Below are 18,473 nucleotides of genomic sequence, written 5' to 3'. Positions count from 1 at the left end.
TAATAAAACACTTGTGCATAGATAGTATATTTAGTATGCAGAGATCTTAATTTCTATAGTGTCTGACCGTCAGTAAAATCAAGTGAAGTAAGACGTATAATATATCGAAAGGGAGGGGTTGAGCTTGGTGATAATGAAAGGAGCATTCTGGAAGTTAGGGAGGCCATATCAGGAAGTTCTCAGTTCACCTGAGTTGAAGGCCAGACTGTTGGTGCACATAGAGAGTAACTAACTACACTGCAACAAATCTTCTTAATAAGGAATGTTCCCAAGCTTAGCTAAGATGTGTGAGAAGTAGTAAATATAGATAAACATTAGCAAATAAGAATCACACAATGATATTATTAAAGTAGCCTAAGTGAGTATAATATGTTTCTATTACAATTCCACTCTTTTGATCATTTACTGATCACATAAGTAAAATCCAAAATATTTTCACAGGATCATCAAAAGAAATGACTACATTTCAATCTAGGTCATCATTTTGTAAAATAAACTCCCGCCACAATCCATCAGAAATGTATAAATTAATGGTATAAGTACCACAAATGTGTTCTTAAGTACAGTACTTGAGCATTATTCAACAACTGAAATAATGGAAATATAAATTCAACCACTATATCAAACATATCTATGACTCCTGAACTAAAGTAAGCATGACTAACCAGCAATTTCCCCCAGGTACTTAGTTCCCATTATTGTTAAAGCTCTTGGATAACTTGCATTAATGCTCTCAATATGGATAGTGTTATATCAGACGATTGTGTAACTATGAGGCTTTTATCAAACAATAGGGGGCGCCATACTCCTGGTTTATTTGTCTGAACAGCCGGAAGTTGTAGCCGCATTCATCGTTTTGAATCTGTAGTTAACTATGCTAACTGTGTGTTGTTAGTTAGAGTGCGCTAGAGTTAAAAACGCCAGCTTTCTTTAGCTATATATATATACATATTTACAGAGTATCGGCGAGTTGTTAAGGCGTGAGGAAAAATGTAACTAGCAGCTGGGAAGTAATGTCAACTCATCACGGTGAGATAATTTTCATCGTTCAGGAAATAGCTTGCTAGCTAAGCTAGCTAACGTTAGCCCTGTCGTTAGTTAGCTAACTGGCACGTTCACTAGTAACGGTGGCGTGTTTGTCACCTGCCACTGCTTCACATATGTTACAGTTCACATGCCAGTAGCTAGCAAGGGATGCCATTGTTCTGTGTGTTAAATTAACATTTCACCCATTTATCCAACGTTTGCTGGCCAGGCTAATCGATCATGTTGGCCTTGTTATTGAAAGACCGTAATTCTTGCAAAATATAACAAGTTATCAGTTGGGTAAGGATACACCCAGGCAGCGCTCAGCTACGCTAGATTGTTTTTACTGCTGTCTATTTAGCTTCGATCACATACAACCACAACATTTGGCAAAATATGTAAGCCTTGGTGGCGTTACCATTTCAAGTAACGTTATAAAATAATACATTGAAGCCAGAGGTGGAAAAAGTACTTGTAGAAAAGATCTTGTATTTAAGTAAAAGTAAAAGTGGGAATACTCTGTTACAAGTAAAAGTCATGCTATCACAATGTTATTTAAGAAAAGTATAGCATCCAAATATGCTTAAAGTACTCATTATGCAGATTTCAGAATAATATATATAATGTGTTTTGTTTATAATTATTGATGCATTAAAGTGTTATCAAAGCTGGTAAAGGTGCAGCTATTACCAGCTATTTTAATTATTACTTTGTATGCCGCAGGGTAGCTTGTTTATTTTAATCCACGTGTAACTAAAGTCCTCTTTAAGGATTGTTTCTATTTCACATTATTAATGCAAATCTGCAAAGTAACTAATGGTATTACATCAATGTAGTAGAGTAAAAGTACACGATTTACCTCTGAATTGTTGTGGAGTGAAAGCACAAAATAGAAATACTTTGACATCAGCAGCATTATGTGATTGTATGGAAAATGCTTGTTAATTTAAAGCCTGGTTTATCTTACATGTTATAATTTTGTGTTCCAGACTTTGTTTGTTTACTATGAACGCCCTGTCGGCCGAGCCTCTGGCATCAAGCTCATCATGCAGAACGCTGCCTGGAGAGGGAAATCAGGTACAGTTATACAAAAACTATGACTGGTTTATTTGCCTGTATAATTATCCAACATCACATGTATACTTCATATAGAAAGCTAAATGTGGTACTGCTCTTCCCGCCCAGGTACAACCAAAAGCCCCTCTCCTGCAGATTCTGCGTGTTGCCGGAGCTCAGGAAGAAGTCTTTACACTCAAAGAGGTGAGCTGTCAAATTCAAGCATGTTTGTTAGTGTGCAGCCTGTCCGACTGGCTCATAACCAAGTGTTATTCAGACTATGTTCAGTACTGTGTTCCTATAGGTAAATATCTACCCTGTAGGTGCCTTGTGATATCTGATATTCAGTATTTTGTGTAGGTGATGCACTATTTGGGTCAGTACATCATGGGAAAGCAACTGTATGACAAACAGAGGCAGCACATAGTCCACTGCCAGGATGACCCTTTGGGAGAGCTGCTGGAGGTGGAGAGCTTCTCCGTCAAGAACCCGAGGTAATTATCTACACCAGAATTTAGCTCTTGGTCAACACTCAGTAATAATATATTAAACATCTTTAAAAAGGAGGGTCATTCTAATCTCTCATATTCTCCTTTTTCAGCCCGGTGTATGAAATGCTCAAGAAATATTTAGTTGTGCTTGGTGGTTCTGGTAAGTCGCATATTCATTTTTGGCTTTATACATTTGTTATATGAAATGCATGTTCTGTCAGGGGGCTTCATGAAAGGACACGGAATGTATGAATATATTTTCTATTAAACATTTCTGTTGATTTGAAACGCAAATATTTATTTTACCTCTTCCCTTTGGGTTTGACAAACACAGTATTTCATTTCTTTAACATCTTCATTAGCCTTATTTAAAAGGAAGCATCCGAGGTATATGGAGAATATCTAAACATGTTTCAGCCTTCTTCTTGCACACATTATGAATGATTGTGATAGTTTATGCATCTCTTGGACATGCAGGGACCAGAGCAACAGCATTCAAGCTTGTCCTAAAAAGCAGCAAAAGAAGGCCTTAGTGAGAGAGTGTGTTATGCTATAATTAAAGGGTGGGGTTGTCTTTTTTTTTCTGTTACTGTGTCTTATCTGAAATGCAGACGCTGCAGAGAATCTTTCTGTGGGACGTGAGTGTGTAGAGGGCGGAGTGGAGGATCGTGGTCAGGTAAAACCGAAACATGGTGCTCGGGAGAAACAGAGACCCCAAACCTTTCTCACCTCGCTACACACAGCATTTGTTAAAAAAATAAATAGATAATAAATGATATATTTGTATCATTCACGGCCACACACACTGATGCCAATGTTTGATTGAGACCAGTTGGCCTTAGTGTGGCAAGTGTAGCTAAAGCGAGCTGCAGACTGCTTGTGTGTAATGAGGAGGGGGGGGGGGGGCTGCTGTCTTCCTTGCTGTGAATTTGTACAGAGTGGCACCGTCTCTGTACAACCCCGTCCTTGGTTTGGTCTGGTGGTAATATCTGCACTCTTTTGCGATCCACCAGCACCACCCAGTGGATGGGGGGGCAGAGTCACCCTCTCTGTCTGTCTCAGAGTTTTCTTCTCTGCTCCGAAACTGGAGGATCGCAGCTCCTGATCCAGCCACAGGCCCTACCATAACCCCCCACCCCCGTGTTCCCTCACCCTTTTCAAAATCCACCTTAAAGCAGCTACTTCTGACTCTGTCTAACCCCTGATGAGCTGAAGCCAGTTCTTGGTTTTTCCTCACTGGCTTAATGAATGAAATCATTTACTCCATTTCAAATCCAAACACATGTAATAAATTATACTCTGAGGTTGTTGCCAAGTTTGATTCTGATGATGACCTAAATGTTTTTTAGTCCATATATATTTCCATATCTTAATTTCTGATTGATCATTTTTCCCATGGATATTTGGTTCAGTATATATCATAGTCACTACTTGAATGGAACTTTTAAAGTTGTTTTTTTAATCTTGACTCTCTAGTTTCTTCACTGTGTTTATTACACTGGCTTTCCTACCTCACCTTTCTCGTTCCCTTTTTTTCATTCTCCACATGGTTTTGCTCCCCCTTTTTATCTTAACAATGTGTTTTTACCTCCCTCCCCACTGTCCCGTACCCTAATTGCCCTGCCCCTTGTTCCCTTTACCCAGAGGCCACCTTGAAAAGGAGCTGCGAGCCCTCCAAGTACCCAGTTACGGCTCTGTTTCTAACTTTTGTCCTTCACATGTCCCCTCCCAGATATGTGGAGGTGTGGTCAAAGCAGGGCTGGAGGCTGTCAGTGCGGCGCCTCTCCTGCCGACCCCCTCCCAGCGAAGACCTCGGGAGCCTGACGATGGTAAACAAACAGTCGGTTTATATAATGCAGTTCTCCCTGGAGAAGACCCGCTCAAAATGCTGAATGTAACGATTCTAAACCTCTCCAGACTCCCTTGAAGGCCTGCCACGGTCAGCATGCAAACGTCCAAAACTGGATGTTACTTTAGACGAGTGGGACCTATCTGGCCTCCCCTGGTGGTTTCTGGGTAATCTCCGTAGTAACTACAGCCGCAGGAGCAACGGCTCCACTGACATCCACACTAACCAAGTAAGAAACCTCATGTGTTGTTAGAAAGTTCAACTCGTATTAGTACCTTTTGGTTCAGCCCTTAAGAGACACATGTTGGCAAATTGCACAAATTGGAGTGTAACAGTGGTGGTCTGACTGATGTGTCAGCTGTCTCCTGCACAGGATGAGGACACGGCCATCGTGTCGGACACCACCGACGACCTCTGGTTCCTGACGGAGGGTGGGAGCGAACAGGTGAGCGTGGAGATGAAAGAGGCTGCACTGGAGGAAGGGAGCGCAGGAGAAGGGGAGGCGCTACCTGAGGATGATGATGGAGGAGGGAAGGAGGAGAAAGCAGATAAAGAGGTAGCCGTTTGTTTTATCTTTAATTGTCAGGCTCATATAACCTAAAATATTTTGATAATAGAAATAAATGCGCCAAAAATACTATGAGACGTTTGACTAAAAGTCTTGTTTATATTGTTTTGAAGATGCAGGAGGAACCAGAGGAGGACTCTCAGTGTCTGAGCGATGACACTGATACAGAGATCTCCACACAGGTTTCTATGGTTTGCTTTTCTCACTCTATGTTGTAGGTTTTTAATAAGCTGTTGATTCGAACTTAAAAATTGCACATGCGTGACTTTGGATGTCCCTTCCCCTTCAGGATGCGTGGCAGTGCTCCGAGTGCAGGAAGTACAACACTCCTTTCCAGAAGTACTGTGTGCGCTGCTGGGCTCTGCGTAAGAACTGGTACAAAGATGTCCCCCGACTCGCCCATTCCCTCTCCGTTCCTGACATCCCAGCATGCAGCTCTCTCACCACCCATGATGATGAGGAGGATGACAGTGACGCGGGCATTGACGTCCCAGACTGCAGCAGGACGGTGTCGGACCCCGTCATCCTGCCCTCCCACTCCACAGCCGACCGCCCACTGCCCACTAAGATTTCAGGGACAGGCAAGGAGCCCTGGACCTCCAGCTTTCTCAGTGATCAGCAGCTTTCAGGGGGGGAAAGTCAGGAGAATCTGGGCATGGAGATTGAAGGAGTTAGGCCCGAGGCCCTGTTGGAGCCTTGCAAGCTGTGTCGAGTGCGACCACGCAACGGGAACATAATACACGGACGTACGTCTCACCTGCTCACCTGCTTCCCATGTGCAAGGAGGCTTCACAAGTTCCAGGCTCCTTGTCCTGGGTGTGGGAAAATCATTCAAAAAGTTATTAAGATATTCTTCATCTAAACAGTGCACACACATCTGCTAGCTTCTAGGGACACGACAACATAAAAATACAACACACATTCGACAGTTCAGATGCACACTCTCTGCTCATAGACACACACACACACATACAAAACGTGCACCTTACCGTGAAAAGCAGATACACACAGATTTAGTATATAAGTATAGCACTTGGTGAAGCTTGCTCTTGGTTGCATGCTTTACTTTACGTCACAGTGCCTCTGAAGTATTGTTAGAAGACATCTTGGACATGACAGTTTGTCCTACCAAATGTTTGTTTTGGAGCCACAACTTCAATAAGGGACATGCAAAAGTATTTATTTATGTGAAGATCACCTAGGTGTGTACAGTTTGTGTGAGCTTTTATTTGAATTCATGAAGCCTTGTTCTCCAGGCTGTGAATGTTCTTGTTTTTTGCATTGAATGATGCTGGTTATTATTGCTTCCCTTAGTTCTGTTAGTTTTGTCTGATTTCTTTCCCCATAGATCCACTTGAGCCTTCATCTGGACAACATGGAAAGATCAGTGCAGGTACTAAACAACAAGAACATTTCATAAGGCATCTAATAGGCCATTTTGAAAACATTAAAAAAAACTCTTTATGTCCTTTTAGGTATTATGGCTCTTATTTGAGTTATGAAGACAAGATTGAAGGAAAGTCCTGAAACCATTCGGAGCTCCATGAAAGTATCCTCTTACGCTTCTCTATCTTCTTAGCATACGTGAATGTACAATACAAATGTGGTGGCTTAAGTCAAGTTTCTCAACATATTGTTTTAAAATGTAGAATTGAATTTAACCTGCTTGAGAATGCACAGCTGAAGTATTTACTGTAATTTCCTTTCGGGCTAGTAATTTGATGTTTAATATGTATTCAATACCATATTTACAGTTGCCAAGTCTCTGATGACAGTTATGCCTGCAGTAAGTCATGTCATATAATTGTTGGTAAAGTTTAAATGTTATCTTTCAGAAAGGGTACTTAACATCTCTTGCTGAACGTTTGATAAATGAACAGTTCCTGTATATTCAGTATTTAATTTATTTATGATTCAGTTTTAATTCAGATGACCATCACCTCTATTGAAGCAGAAAGGCTGCATGTGTTACAAAGCTCTTCTGTGTTGTACAGCAAAATCATTTTCTGGAAGATATTTGAAAAGTTTAAGGACACAGGATAAGTTACTAAATGTACCCTCGATGACATTTGTTGTTGGAGGTTTTATTTCAGCGTTACACTGCCACGTAATGACTCTGAACTTTAATTTGTATAGTATATATTTTATTTTTATGGCTCTATTATTTGAAGATTGTATCGGTGTGTGAGCTTCCTCCAAATACAGTATGCTCTAAAACGCTAACAGGTGGATATCCAGTGACCGAAAGCATTTAATTCTTGACTCTGCTCAGCGCAGAGGGAATGTCATAGCTCTTGATCTGTTTTTACTTGCGCTTAATCTTTCAGCCAGCAGGTGGGGAAGTCTCATAAATTAACTCGTGCCCACTGCCGCTGTACACTAACAGTAATAACATGTAATGCATTCATAGAGCATGCCTCACGTTGTGACCAGAGCCAGCACTGAGCTGCTGTGAGAGCTATATTAGCTGTATAAGAGCTATAAAAGATTTATGTAACCTGTTGTATTTATCGACATAATTGTGCACCGAGGGAAATAAAGCTCTGTCTATATAAAGACTATAAAAATGGCTAAGCACGTATTATAGAGTTGATACTGGTTCTAAATGACTGACTTGTTGCAGTTCTAAGAGTACTGAGGGTTAACATGGTACAGCTCATATAGTTGTTTTTTTCTACCTGTCATGGAATAAAATTAAGTTTCATAAAGCAATAACGAGTTGAAAGTGATTTATTTATTAAGTTATCTTGCAGACCAGAGACAGTTGATTTACAGTACCCACTGCAGCTGGGTGTGTGTGTGTGTGTGTTTTGGTTGAAGAATAAGTCATTGTATGACAGGCCAGCTGTCATGTGTCCTCTCCTTCTTGACTGGTCTCCAGCACCTGCAACTCTCCTCTGCTTACTCACTGTCCTGCTTCCTTATTTTTGGGATAGACACCATATCCTCCAGTCCACTATGTGTTGCTGTAGCACTTCTGCTTTGTAACGTGCATAAATACTTCAGCTATGTTACCCCTGGGAGTTAGATAGATAATAATAACCCATTAGGGAATATACCCTGAGTGTGAAGAAAGGGGCGTTCTCTGAAGCTCTCCACCTTCTGAAACCACAAAAAGGTTGATGAGATGTTTCAGTAAACATATATAATTACATTAAACTCTTAAACTGTTATTTGACTCAAAGTGCTTTAAAGTGGACTCTGAATGAGACTAGCCAACATCAACATTGGGGGGAGCTCTTTCAGACCTTGTACTTGGGTAAAAGTATCAATACCTGTAAATATGCAAATTAGTCATTTGAATATTATCAGTAGGGCTTTTGACTGTTACTATTATATAATATATAATTAGATAATTATTCTTCATGTTTTATGTGTGAGCAGCATTTTACTGTGTGGAGCCATCATTGAACTTATTTTTCAATATTTGTAAATATGACTGTTTCTATTATGGATTAGTCTGCAGATTTTTTAACATAAGTAATTTAGCATGAATCTATACATTTGAGAGGCTGGAACTGACAAATGATAATGTAGTATTTATATTGACCCTAGACTTTATATAGACTCATCAACTGATCCAGCCCTGCTTAAATACACTGTCTGGTAGTTAAATCTACAGCCATACCTTATTATAAGTTATGACATAACATCCTAGTTTAGTTTCTGAGTAGAAAGTTGAAACTGTTGTAGTGGAGTAGAAATATTAAGAATAATAAAATGGAAATACTAGAATAAAACGATGTCCTTCAATATGCAGTGGTACTTTAAATACTTAGTTAAATTCCACCGCTGGCAGACATTACATGCTGCCGAGTAATAAATGCTCGTGACAGCCATACTTGCTTCCTCTCACCCTGCATCTAAATCAAGAAGAGCATACTGCTTTGTCCGAACGTCACAGAGCGTAGACACGAAGCATGGCATCACACCCCTGCATGGTGACATGGCAGCTTCACAATGGCACGGCCCAGGGAGTGGTAAGAGATCTGCATGTTTCCATGGTGACAGTATCTCCACCCCAGAATAACTTAACACATTCTCACTTTATCCCCTATGGTGTATGCAATACTTCCTAGAGGAAAATAGTTGGGATGGAAGCTCTCTGTAAAACATCGCTCTCTACTTCTGCCGGTTTTTATCATCTTATTGCTCTTACTGGCTTTCTTATTTACTTTTAAAGCAGCTTTATATATACACAAGTATTTCTACGTCACCCTCTTCTGGTGTCCTTCGTCTGCATACCTCCAGCCTGTTTACCCTCCTCTGCTTTCTTCTAATTGTGTGTCTGGGTATCTGTAACTGAATGTGTGGACAGGACCTTCCTCTCACACACACACACACACACACACACACACACACACACACACACACACACACACACACACACACACACACACACACACACACACACACACACACACACACACACACACACACACACACACACACACACACACACACACACTCTCTCTGTTGTGTCCCGACTATTTTGTCACTCCAGAAACCAGGATGCTAAATTAACCTTGCTGCTGACATGGGAGAAGGTCAGTGGAGCCAGAGATAAAAAACAAAAAAGCCTGAGAGATACAAACAAATAAGAGAATAAATAACGGGTTAGTGATAGAGATGTGACACAATAAAAGTCGATTTGAGTAGAAACATATTCAAGCTGTTGTCTCATCTTACCTACAGCAGGAGGTCTGACACAGAAGATGATATATGGGAGCTATGCTGAATTGATCTGGGTCATAGTTTCTGCATAGCTACTCAGATCTCACAACATTGCGCTCATATACACATCACTCGCCTTAGACAGGTTTCAGCGGGTCTCCTAAAGGAGCTATGCAGATTGTGGTTTACACTTGTGCAACATCAGGGTGTAAATTGCCTTCTAATTAAACTAGATAGATTTTATGAGAGCCTGGATTTACCCTGTCAGACACCTTTTCAGATTTACCTCCAGTAGAATCTGAGTACTTTGAGTTATCATAGAACCCGTGGCAGTACTGGAATATATGTCATGTAAATAATCTGGTTTATGTGGAGCACAGGTTATTTACAGTGAATAACTCCAAGGGTATGTGCTGCAAAGTATGTCAGTGGGAAGTGGGTTATGTACGTAGGCATGAGTATGTATACTGTATGTGTTTGTCCATGTGTGCTGGAGCCTCGCAGTGAGCGGGATGCCAGTGCAGGGAAGGGCAGCGGATGGCTCAGGGGCTCAGTCCATTCCTGTGATTTAACATGACACCACTTGCACTAAGACTGCGACAGCTGCATATGCACATGCCGGCCATTCTGTTTGTTGTAGGGGATTACCCTGCGATAAAAGCCCCAGTGAGCAGCAGCATGGCTGGGCTACAGAACTACTGTTTTCCCCCTGACTTAGAAAGCTTTCGGCAGGCCTCCAGAGCCCTGTGAAAACACAGGTGTGGGCACTTCATTCTGAACTGCAATGAATGGGAGTATTCTCCCGCTGATTAGCCAGGCCGTATAGTGTCACATCACCTTCAGGGTTCAGTCATATGGCACAGCACTGCGGCTTATGTAAGGTTTATTACTCAACAGCATCAGTGGGGCATAGTAAAGCAGGTATCTAAAGGCTTCCACTCATTTACCTCAGAGTGATTGATTTGCTTTCATTGTGTATTGATGGGCGGGGTATACTGCCCAACACACTTCACCATTAATGTTGTCTAGTGTATTTTAATTGTATTATTCGTCAGTATAGATCAACAGAATCTAAAAGAAGAGAGCTATGTATGAAAGACTGTTATCAAAGGGTCCAGTAATGGATGTGCAGTTATCATGGCGACAGTGTGGTAACAGTCTCCGGGACGACGCGGTGGGGCATCTCTTGTTGTCACTATGGTGACAATGTCCCCTCTGAAAGGCACTTACCCAGTCCACAATATTGTTGCACGAGTCCAGACTTTAAACCTAACAATGCATCCATTATACATTAATACAAAAACACATTTCCCCTTCCATTTTGTACTGTACTGTACACTAATCTGTATTCCATGTACATGTTGCTCCTACAGCACCCATCATCTGTACTTAGATATTTCATAATAGAATAATGGTTGATCAGGTTTTAATGTTGACAGAAAAGTTATTGATTTCGATGAATTGCATTATGTTAATGCTCAAAATAGATTTCATTCAAAATACAAAAAGTCTTGTTAGTCTTGTTTATAAGTTAGCTTGAAAGGAACTTTATATATATTACAATGCATTGTAAATTATATAATGTATTTTCATGGTAATTTCAGGGAAAATGGGAAGTTAATCATTGGTACCCTTCCAATTCATTAATTCAAAAATAATTGCCAACTAATCTACGGAGTTCTCTTGTTAGTAAACTGCAGGAAACACTGCGTACAGGAAAATGTAAACATGTGTCTCAAGACATCTATTCAACCATTGTAACATAAATATGTTTTTTCAGATGATAATTCATATTTATTTAGGTTCAAGTAGAGTTGAACCCAAACCCTGCTTGTTCTTTTCCCCCTATCATTACAAATATTAGCTTTAGGTATTTTCTCTGGAGAACACCAACAGCAAATACCTTCAAAATCAAACAAATAAAAGTCTCAGCATATATTTAAAGAAAAAGCAAATAGAGACAAGTGTTACTATCATATAGATGTTTCATTGAAACGTCAAGGTTATAATTAAGAAAATAGAAAACCTGTTCAATTTATCACCAAACACTCATACTCCTGTAGTACATGTTTTGTGGGTACTGTGTATCATATTGGATCTCAGGGTAGAGGTCCTTGTTCATCCCCCTTTAATCAACACTACTTCACTGTTGTTATGTTATTCTCCTCTTACATATCTGAGATTTCCCGACTGCGCTCAGATGACAGTTCTCCAGGTCAGTGATGATCTTGAAGCTAACCTGGGGTTAGGAGGACTGATCCCTCCCCCCTTCCCCCCCATTTCTCCCCCTGCTCAGCTGTCCCACAATGTGCTGCTGCTTGTCACCGAGGAGAAGTGGAACAGTGTTGCCAGTGACAGGGCAATCCCTGTTACACACACACATGCAAGCACACACACACAAATGCACGCACACGCACACACACACACACACACACACACACACACACACACACACACACACACACACACACACACACACACACACACACACACACACACACACACACAGGGACGACCCATGCACGCTTGCTGAGGGGATTTTGAGTAAACATTTTTTTGTGTGTTTAAATAATTTGGCTTTTACTGTTCACACTAAATCACACTCAAACTGGCCTAAAAGCATTTTTTATTTTTGCATTTTATTTGTTTTTTCTGGAATCTTTAATTGTCACTTAAATTGTGTCTGATATTTATTTTGTTAGTTTGACTTCCTCCCTGAATATAGGATTGAAGACAGGTACAGTTTCTGCAAACAGTAAATAAACACCGACCTCTGGTTTACTGCATCTCAAGTGCTCACTTGAAAATGCTGAGAGGGGACTTGTTCCTCAAACAAGACACAAGTGTGTGCCAAAAACTACTAGAAAACACTCACACGCGCAAGTTCTCTAGTTCTGCTGACAATGGGTTTACGATGACAGAGTGTTATGAGTGACTCTGACACACTGCAGACCCCCTCCCTGCTGTCCCCCCGAGAGCAACACAGGCGTCTTTGTACTCGCTCCACCATCAGTGACTATCCATCACAGACTAACCTGACAGCCCACCGCAGTCCTGCGCCAAGCCTCCACTCTGCACTCTGCCTCAACCCCAACCCGACCCGGAGCCGAGGACGAGACCGCGGGCCAGTCCTGCCAGACCGAGGGGGTCCCAGAGGGCTCCTGTCTGTACAACAAATCATCTTATCTTACATTCAGAGGGATACTTTCACTCATAGCTGAGAGGCAAAGTAAAATACATAAGTTTGGTTTGAAAATGTTACATTTTCAACCCAGAACAATTTGCACAACAGCTACTTTGCACAATTTAATGTGTTCTTAATACAATGCCATTATGTGTCTGTTGTATATTTATTTATACTTTGTAGCCTAGTGAGACTGTATATTGATCTTTTCTATTGTAAATTTGTATACACTTGCTGCTAATGTTCATTTTTTTATTTAAATTTATATTCGTACTCCCCTTACTTGACGCTAATATTGATTTGTATTTGTTTATAATATTTGTACCTTATTGTATCTATCTATCTATCTATCTATCTATCTATCTATCTATCTATCTATCTATCTATCTATCTATCTATCTATCTATCTATCTATCTATCTATCTATCTATCTATCTATCTATCTATCTATCTAATGTTAACACCCTAAACGTATAAAACAATATATATAGAATAAGTAATGTACTGGAATAGGTACAATAAAAGAAGGAAGTGGTGAATTACAGCTTGATCCCTCAAACCAGGCTCCAGTAAAAAAAATGCTGTGGGCTTGTCCTGCTTGTTATAACTTTGTATGTGTTTCTTTAACATAATATGTAAGTCTCTTGAGCAACTGCCTTTACTAAAGCACTAATTACAAGTCAGGTTCCTAAAAGGCCTTTCTCCCAGCAGACATGTTCACTTGTGATAGCAGGAAGAGCACAGGTGTAATTAATTAGAATGATTACAGCTCTGCTCCATGTACTGTAGGTGTGCCAGTCAGCTATTCCCCTTGAGCCAGCCCACGCCATGACCCAGGAACTGAAGTATTAAACACAATGTACCCATAATTAGTGTTATTAATTACGCCTGCTCTATTTCTAATGTCAAAATGCTTGCCATGACACAGTAATAATCATATGGTGCTGTGATTGTTGGATAAAATAGCCCAAGATGCCATTACTTTAAGTCTGAGGAACTACATTTTGACATACAAAGCAAAGAGGAAACATCTGAAGAAACAGGGCACTGTGCTGTATTCAAAGGTGCAGCTCGTAATGCAGCCCAAAAAAAGAAGAAAGAAAGTAAGTCACAAATATATAATTATTCTTATAATTACCTACTTAAAGTTCATTTTCTAATTCCAGTGAAATTTAAAATTGCATAAACCAACAACATTGTTACCGTTCTCGTGACAACTTTGTCAGCTGTCAAGAGACTGTAGTGATTCTACGACAGTGTACAGTATATGGATGAATAACATTACCCACACTATTTACTATCTACACTGACACTGGGAGATTTATAAAACAAAGTTGTAGCTAGATAGGCTAAGTGTATAGGCTGGTGCTTAGTGTGCATTTGAGTTTTCAGGGGATCTACTTCCTCTCGAGGCCTGGTTAATTATGGTAATCTATGTGTAAGAATAAAGGAAAGTTTAAAATCTGGTGAGGAAGACAGGAAATATTGGAGTTTAACTAGGGAAAATTATTAGAATAGTTCGTTAATAATTCAGACTTTAAATGATCAACTGGAGGTTAAAGTTAGGTTAGCTTCATATATTACTTTCCATTCAATTTTAATAATTAAACATTACATTTAAATACAAAATGTTACTTAAAATATATCAGTGCCTTTTATCAGTTTTCTGGCTACACATGTATTACTGCCTACAGAACCTCTTAGCAGTTGTGTGCCTCCACATACCAGTCAAGATGAAGTTTACTTCCATGTCTGCACAACATGTCATCACTTCATCATTTTATCTGTTAGACATTTGTGTGAAAGGGTCATAATTAAAGTATGAATTCTGGCCACACGTCTTTTTTTCTTTTTTAAAGTGACCTTGACCTTTGACCTTTTCATTTTGGCTTATAACCACATATATCTAATCAGTTCATCCTTGAGAATAAGAGGGTGTTTGTGCCATATCCAAAGAAAGTCCCTCCAGGCCTTTCTGAGATATTGCATTCAATGGGACAGACGGAAAGACAAACAGTAAACATAAAGCCTCCGGTCCCAGCTGTCACTGGCACGGAGGCATACAACACATTTTGAAAATAAACATATGGTAGTAATATGGGATTCACAGGGATGCAACACATCTCACACTATGCCTGTCATTCCAGGCCACTTCTCTGCTGACAGAAGTGTGTATTTTGGATGTTTGTCTATACTAGCGGAAGCAAGTCTGAATTAGCTGCTGAGCTATGAGGTGAGACACGTCCTGGAAGGATTAACACCCGGTGGCTAGGCTAACACCGCCACTAACTGAAAGAGGTCAGGACAACGAAGGCCATACCTCTGCGTGGTCGTCTGATTATTGTCCCTCGCTTTCTGAGAGTAATGGTACCCAGTGTCAACTCGTTTCTCAAATTACTGTGGCTGACGATACTCCGTCCATTCCTGCACAGGCCTGTCTGAACGCGAGTCCAGTATTTTCCCGAAGGTCACTTGCATCACCCTGTGCAATCATCTTAGGAGGAAAGTCAGAAGATATGAATGTGGTTCCATAAAAACAAATGCCCAATTATGGCGAGAGTGTTCATGGCAAATAAGCTTTTACATGTTTAGTATTGACCTAGGACATAACTCTGAACCTTCAACCACAATAAATGTTTATCTGCGACCAAGCTAAACAACAGCTTTGGCATCACTTCCTTTACATCTACAACTAGGAGCCAAACAACTTGTTGTCATTGCTTATCATTGGCTCCTAGTAGAAGTGACAGCTGTCTCCAGACTGTCCCCACTTCCCCCTCCTCTACACCCATGCCAGGGGACTTTATGCATGGTGTCATGGAGGGAGACGCGAGTCTGGGATTAGCTCATTAAGACGGTCGTCTTTGATCCCAGGTTATCTCTCCCATTTCCACGGCAACTTGATCATATCCTGGCCTCTTAAGACACACACGAGTGCACAAACCTACACAAGGGCGCATACACGCACACCCGGGCCCTAAAGCCCTAGAGAGCAGGGCCCAACTAAGATGTGAAGTGTAGATGTGCAGCAACAGCTAAACGTCGTGTCAGGTTTCTGGGGGCTCGTGCTAAATTTAACCCTGTGATCCTGCAGCAGGCAGAGGGGTTTAAATGCCAGCCTACAGTTGCTCCACACCAGTTGTTCTCCACACGTCTTCCACTCATCACAAACTCAGGCCAGGAAGAAGACAGGCGCACACACGTACACCCGACACACACTCTCCAGGCGCAGAACCAAACACCACGTAGCGTAGTCCAAGGGGAAGCAGGAATCTTTGTCCCCTTTCAGACCACAGCGTTGTCCAGCATGGAGCTTTTTGAGACCAACCCTTACTTCTACCCCGACCAGCGCTTCTACGAGGGAGGGGACAGCTACTTCCCCTCTCGCCTGCCTGGGGGGTACGACCAATCTTCCTACCAGGATAGGAACTCCATGATGGGCATGTGTGGTAGTCTGTCTGGGGGTGTTGGAGTTGGGGTGACAGGAACAGAGGACAAAGCCTCTCCAGACAGCATGTCCCCTCACTCCGAGCCCCACTGCCCGGGTCAGTGCCTGCCTTGGGCCTGTAAGCTGTGCAAAAGGAAGACGGTTACCATGGACCGTCGGAGAGCGGCCACAATGAGGGAGAAGAGGCGCCTGAAGAAGGTGAACGAGGCCTTTGAAGCTCTGAAGAGGAGCACCCTGATGAACCCAAACCAGAGGCTGCCCAAGGTGGAGATCCTGCGGAGCGCCATCCAGTACATCGAGAGGCTGCAGGCGCTGGTGTCTTCACTCAACCAGCAGGACACTGAGACAGGACAGCAGGGACTGCACTACCGACCCAGCACCACCCTGCCCAGAGTGAGTACACCAGAGGAAGGAGGATGAAGCAGAAAGTCATGATCATGAATGAGATGGGAGCCAAAATGAAAACAGAAAGAACAAATTGGCAAAATACACGAAGAGGCACAAGGTGTTAGGATTACATTTAGATGAAGAGATACAGCACATAGATATATATTGGAAAAAAGTTGGCTGTTGTGAGACTGCCTCTATCAGAATCGATCACTGTGGATATGTTTTGAGACTTTGTGGGATATTTCCATTTATGTGTTCAGTCAAACAGATACACTTCCTGTCATCATGTTGCATTCATTTAACATTTTTAAGATTATCATCCAGTTGATATGTGTCACACTGTAGTATATGTTCACTTTCTTGAAGGTTAAAGGAGATAATAATACCAAACTGAAAAGAGAAATGCTAATGGTCAGATCTCTTTTATCCTCTGCTGTATATATCAGCCCAGAAAAGCCATTATTTACATTTACCTCTGAGGGGTGTGTGTGTGTGTGGTATTGCATCGTAGTGCTTGTCTGGGGCGGGGTGTGTCGTGTCATAACACACAGTGACTGACAGCGACTTCTGTGTGTGCATCTCCATGGTAACAGGTGTCGTCGAGTGAGCCCAGTTCAGGCAGCACCTGCTGCAGCAGCCCCGAGTGGAGCAGCACTCCAGAGCAGTGCACGCAGAGCTACAGCAGCGAGGGTGAGTCCTGTTCACACACACTCTCATTACACAGAACAAACAGATCCATCTTGTCTCAGATACTAAAAGTGTGACTGTTTTTTTTTTTTTTTCAGATCTCCTGAGTGCCGCTGACTCTCCGGAGCAGGGGAACATGCGCGCCCTGACCTCCATTGTGGACAGCATCACTGCAGCAGGCTCATCGGTGGCCTTTTCTGTGGAACTTTCCAAGTAGACCCTCCAACACTGCGGACCCATAGGTGCACATAGAGCTACTGACAAAAAAAGATAATTGGTAAATCAAACTGATAACCGGTTCAATTTAATTTATTTTCCAGCTCTATTGATCTAAGTGTCTTATGCTAAAACTTTAAAATATATATTTTGTAATTGTTACTCTGCTGATCAATGGGTCTGCAAGCCAAACTGAATTCCTTCTTTTCTCAATGAGGCCTTATTCCCTTTATTCCCTGACTTATCCGGCGGTCCAGACCTGTCTACCAGAGCCGCGGGAGCTTAGTCTAAGAGATTCAAGGACTTTACTGCATGAACCCAACAACTAGTTACTAGAGTGGACCTCTGTCAGGCTTACCTTCAGCATGATACAGTCGCAGAGGAGTGATAAAGCCTGGTTTTCTTCTTACTTAATTTAAGTCTTTCCTCTTTTCGAAATCTTTCCCTGATCTTTCATTCTTTTTGTGTGTGTTATGCTTAAAAAAACCATGAGTTTATTTGTGGGGCCAATATGTACCATGGCAGTTTTGACCAAGATCTGCTTAATTTAAACTGGTTATGAATGCTAGTGATGTAAATACGTTCCCTTTTTCTACAGAGTGGTTTTGCCATTTTATTTTTTGCTAACTTATTTTTGACTTTTATAACTAAGATTGTTGTGTATTTGTAGATGTTCTGAAAAGGGATATTTTCCTGTCCAATTCTTGCAATAAAGACTGTTTTGAATACAATATTTGTCACTTTCCTAAGGTCCTAATATCAGAGGTTTTAATTACAAAAAAGGTCTGTTGAGTCACCTCTATCGCCAAAAGAGGTAGTAGCACAATGGTGTTCAAGCCCGTGGCTCACTCATGAAAGCCCTTGGATGATTGTGGTGACATTCC

The 18,473-nt window shown here is 41.4% G+C and overlaps 2 protein-coding genes across 3 annotated transcripts; both read left to right on the top strand.

Annotated features, from left to right (window-relative positions):
- The first annotated feature begins 843 nt into the window (after positions 1–843).
- Positions 844–7,705, top strand: mdm4 (MDM4 regulator of p53). Of its 2 annotated transcripts, none has more exons than XM_034134922.1 (12): positions 844–1,029; positions 2,016–2,103; positions 2,212–2,286; positions 2,443–2,576; positions 2,684–2,733; positions 3,185–3,249; positions 4,306–4,402; positions 4,491–4,651; positions 4,796–4,978; positions 5,104–5,172; positions 5,280–6,383; positions 6,466–7,705. In XM_034134922.1, the coding sequence occupies exons 2-11, from the start codon at positions 2,032–2,034 to the stop codon at positions 5,850–5,852; spliced, it is 1,479 nt and encodes a 492-aa protein (XP_033990813.1). In that variant the 5' UTR covers positions 844–1,029; positions 2,016–2,031; the 3' UTR covers positions 5,853–6,383; positions 6,466–7,705. The 2 variants fall into 2 exon arrangements, with proteins under 2 accessions (XP_033990813.1, XP_033990812.1); XM_034134921.1 differs by having other exon boundaries at positions 4,781–4,978.
- An 8,316-nt stretch (positions 7,706–16,021) lies between these two features.
- myog (myogenin) lies at positions 16,022–17,661 on the top strand. Its single transcript, XM_034134920.1, has 3 exons — positions 16,022–16,689; positions 17,280–17,376; positions 17,472–17,661. The coding sequence occupies exons 1-3, from the start codon at positions 16,156–16,158 to the stop codon at positions 17,588–17,590; spliced, it is 750 nt and encodes a 249-aa protein (XP_033990811.1). The 5' UTR covers positions 16,022–16,155; the 3' UTR covers positions 17,591–17,661.
- Positions 17,662–18,473: the final 812 nt, after the last annotated feature.

The sequence above is a fragment of the Trematomus bernacchii genome, unplaced genomic scaffold, assembly GCF_902827165.1.
Source record: "Trematomus bernacchii unplaced genomic scaffold, fTreBer1.1, whole genome shotgun sequence".
Lineage (NCBI taxonomy): Eukaryota > Metazoa > Chordata > Actinopteri > Perciformes > Nototheniidae > Trematomus > Trematomus bernacchii.
The sequence above is the reverse complement of the archived record's forward strand: the minus strand, read 5'-3'. Positions and strand labels throughout refer to the sequence as shown.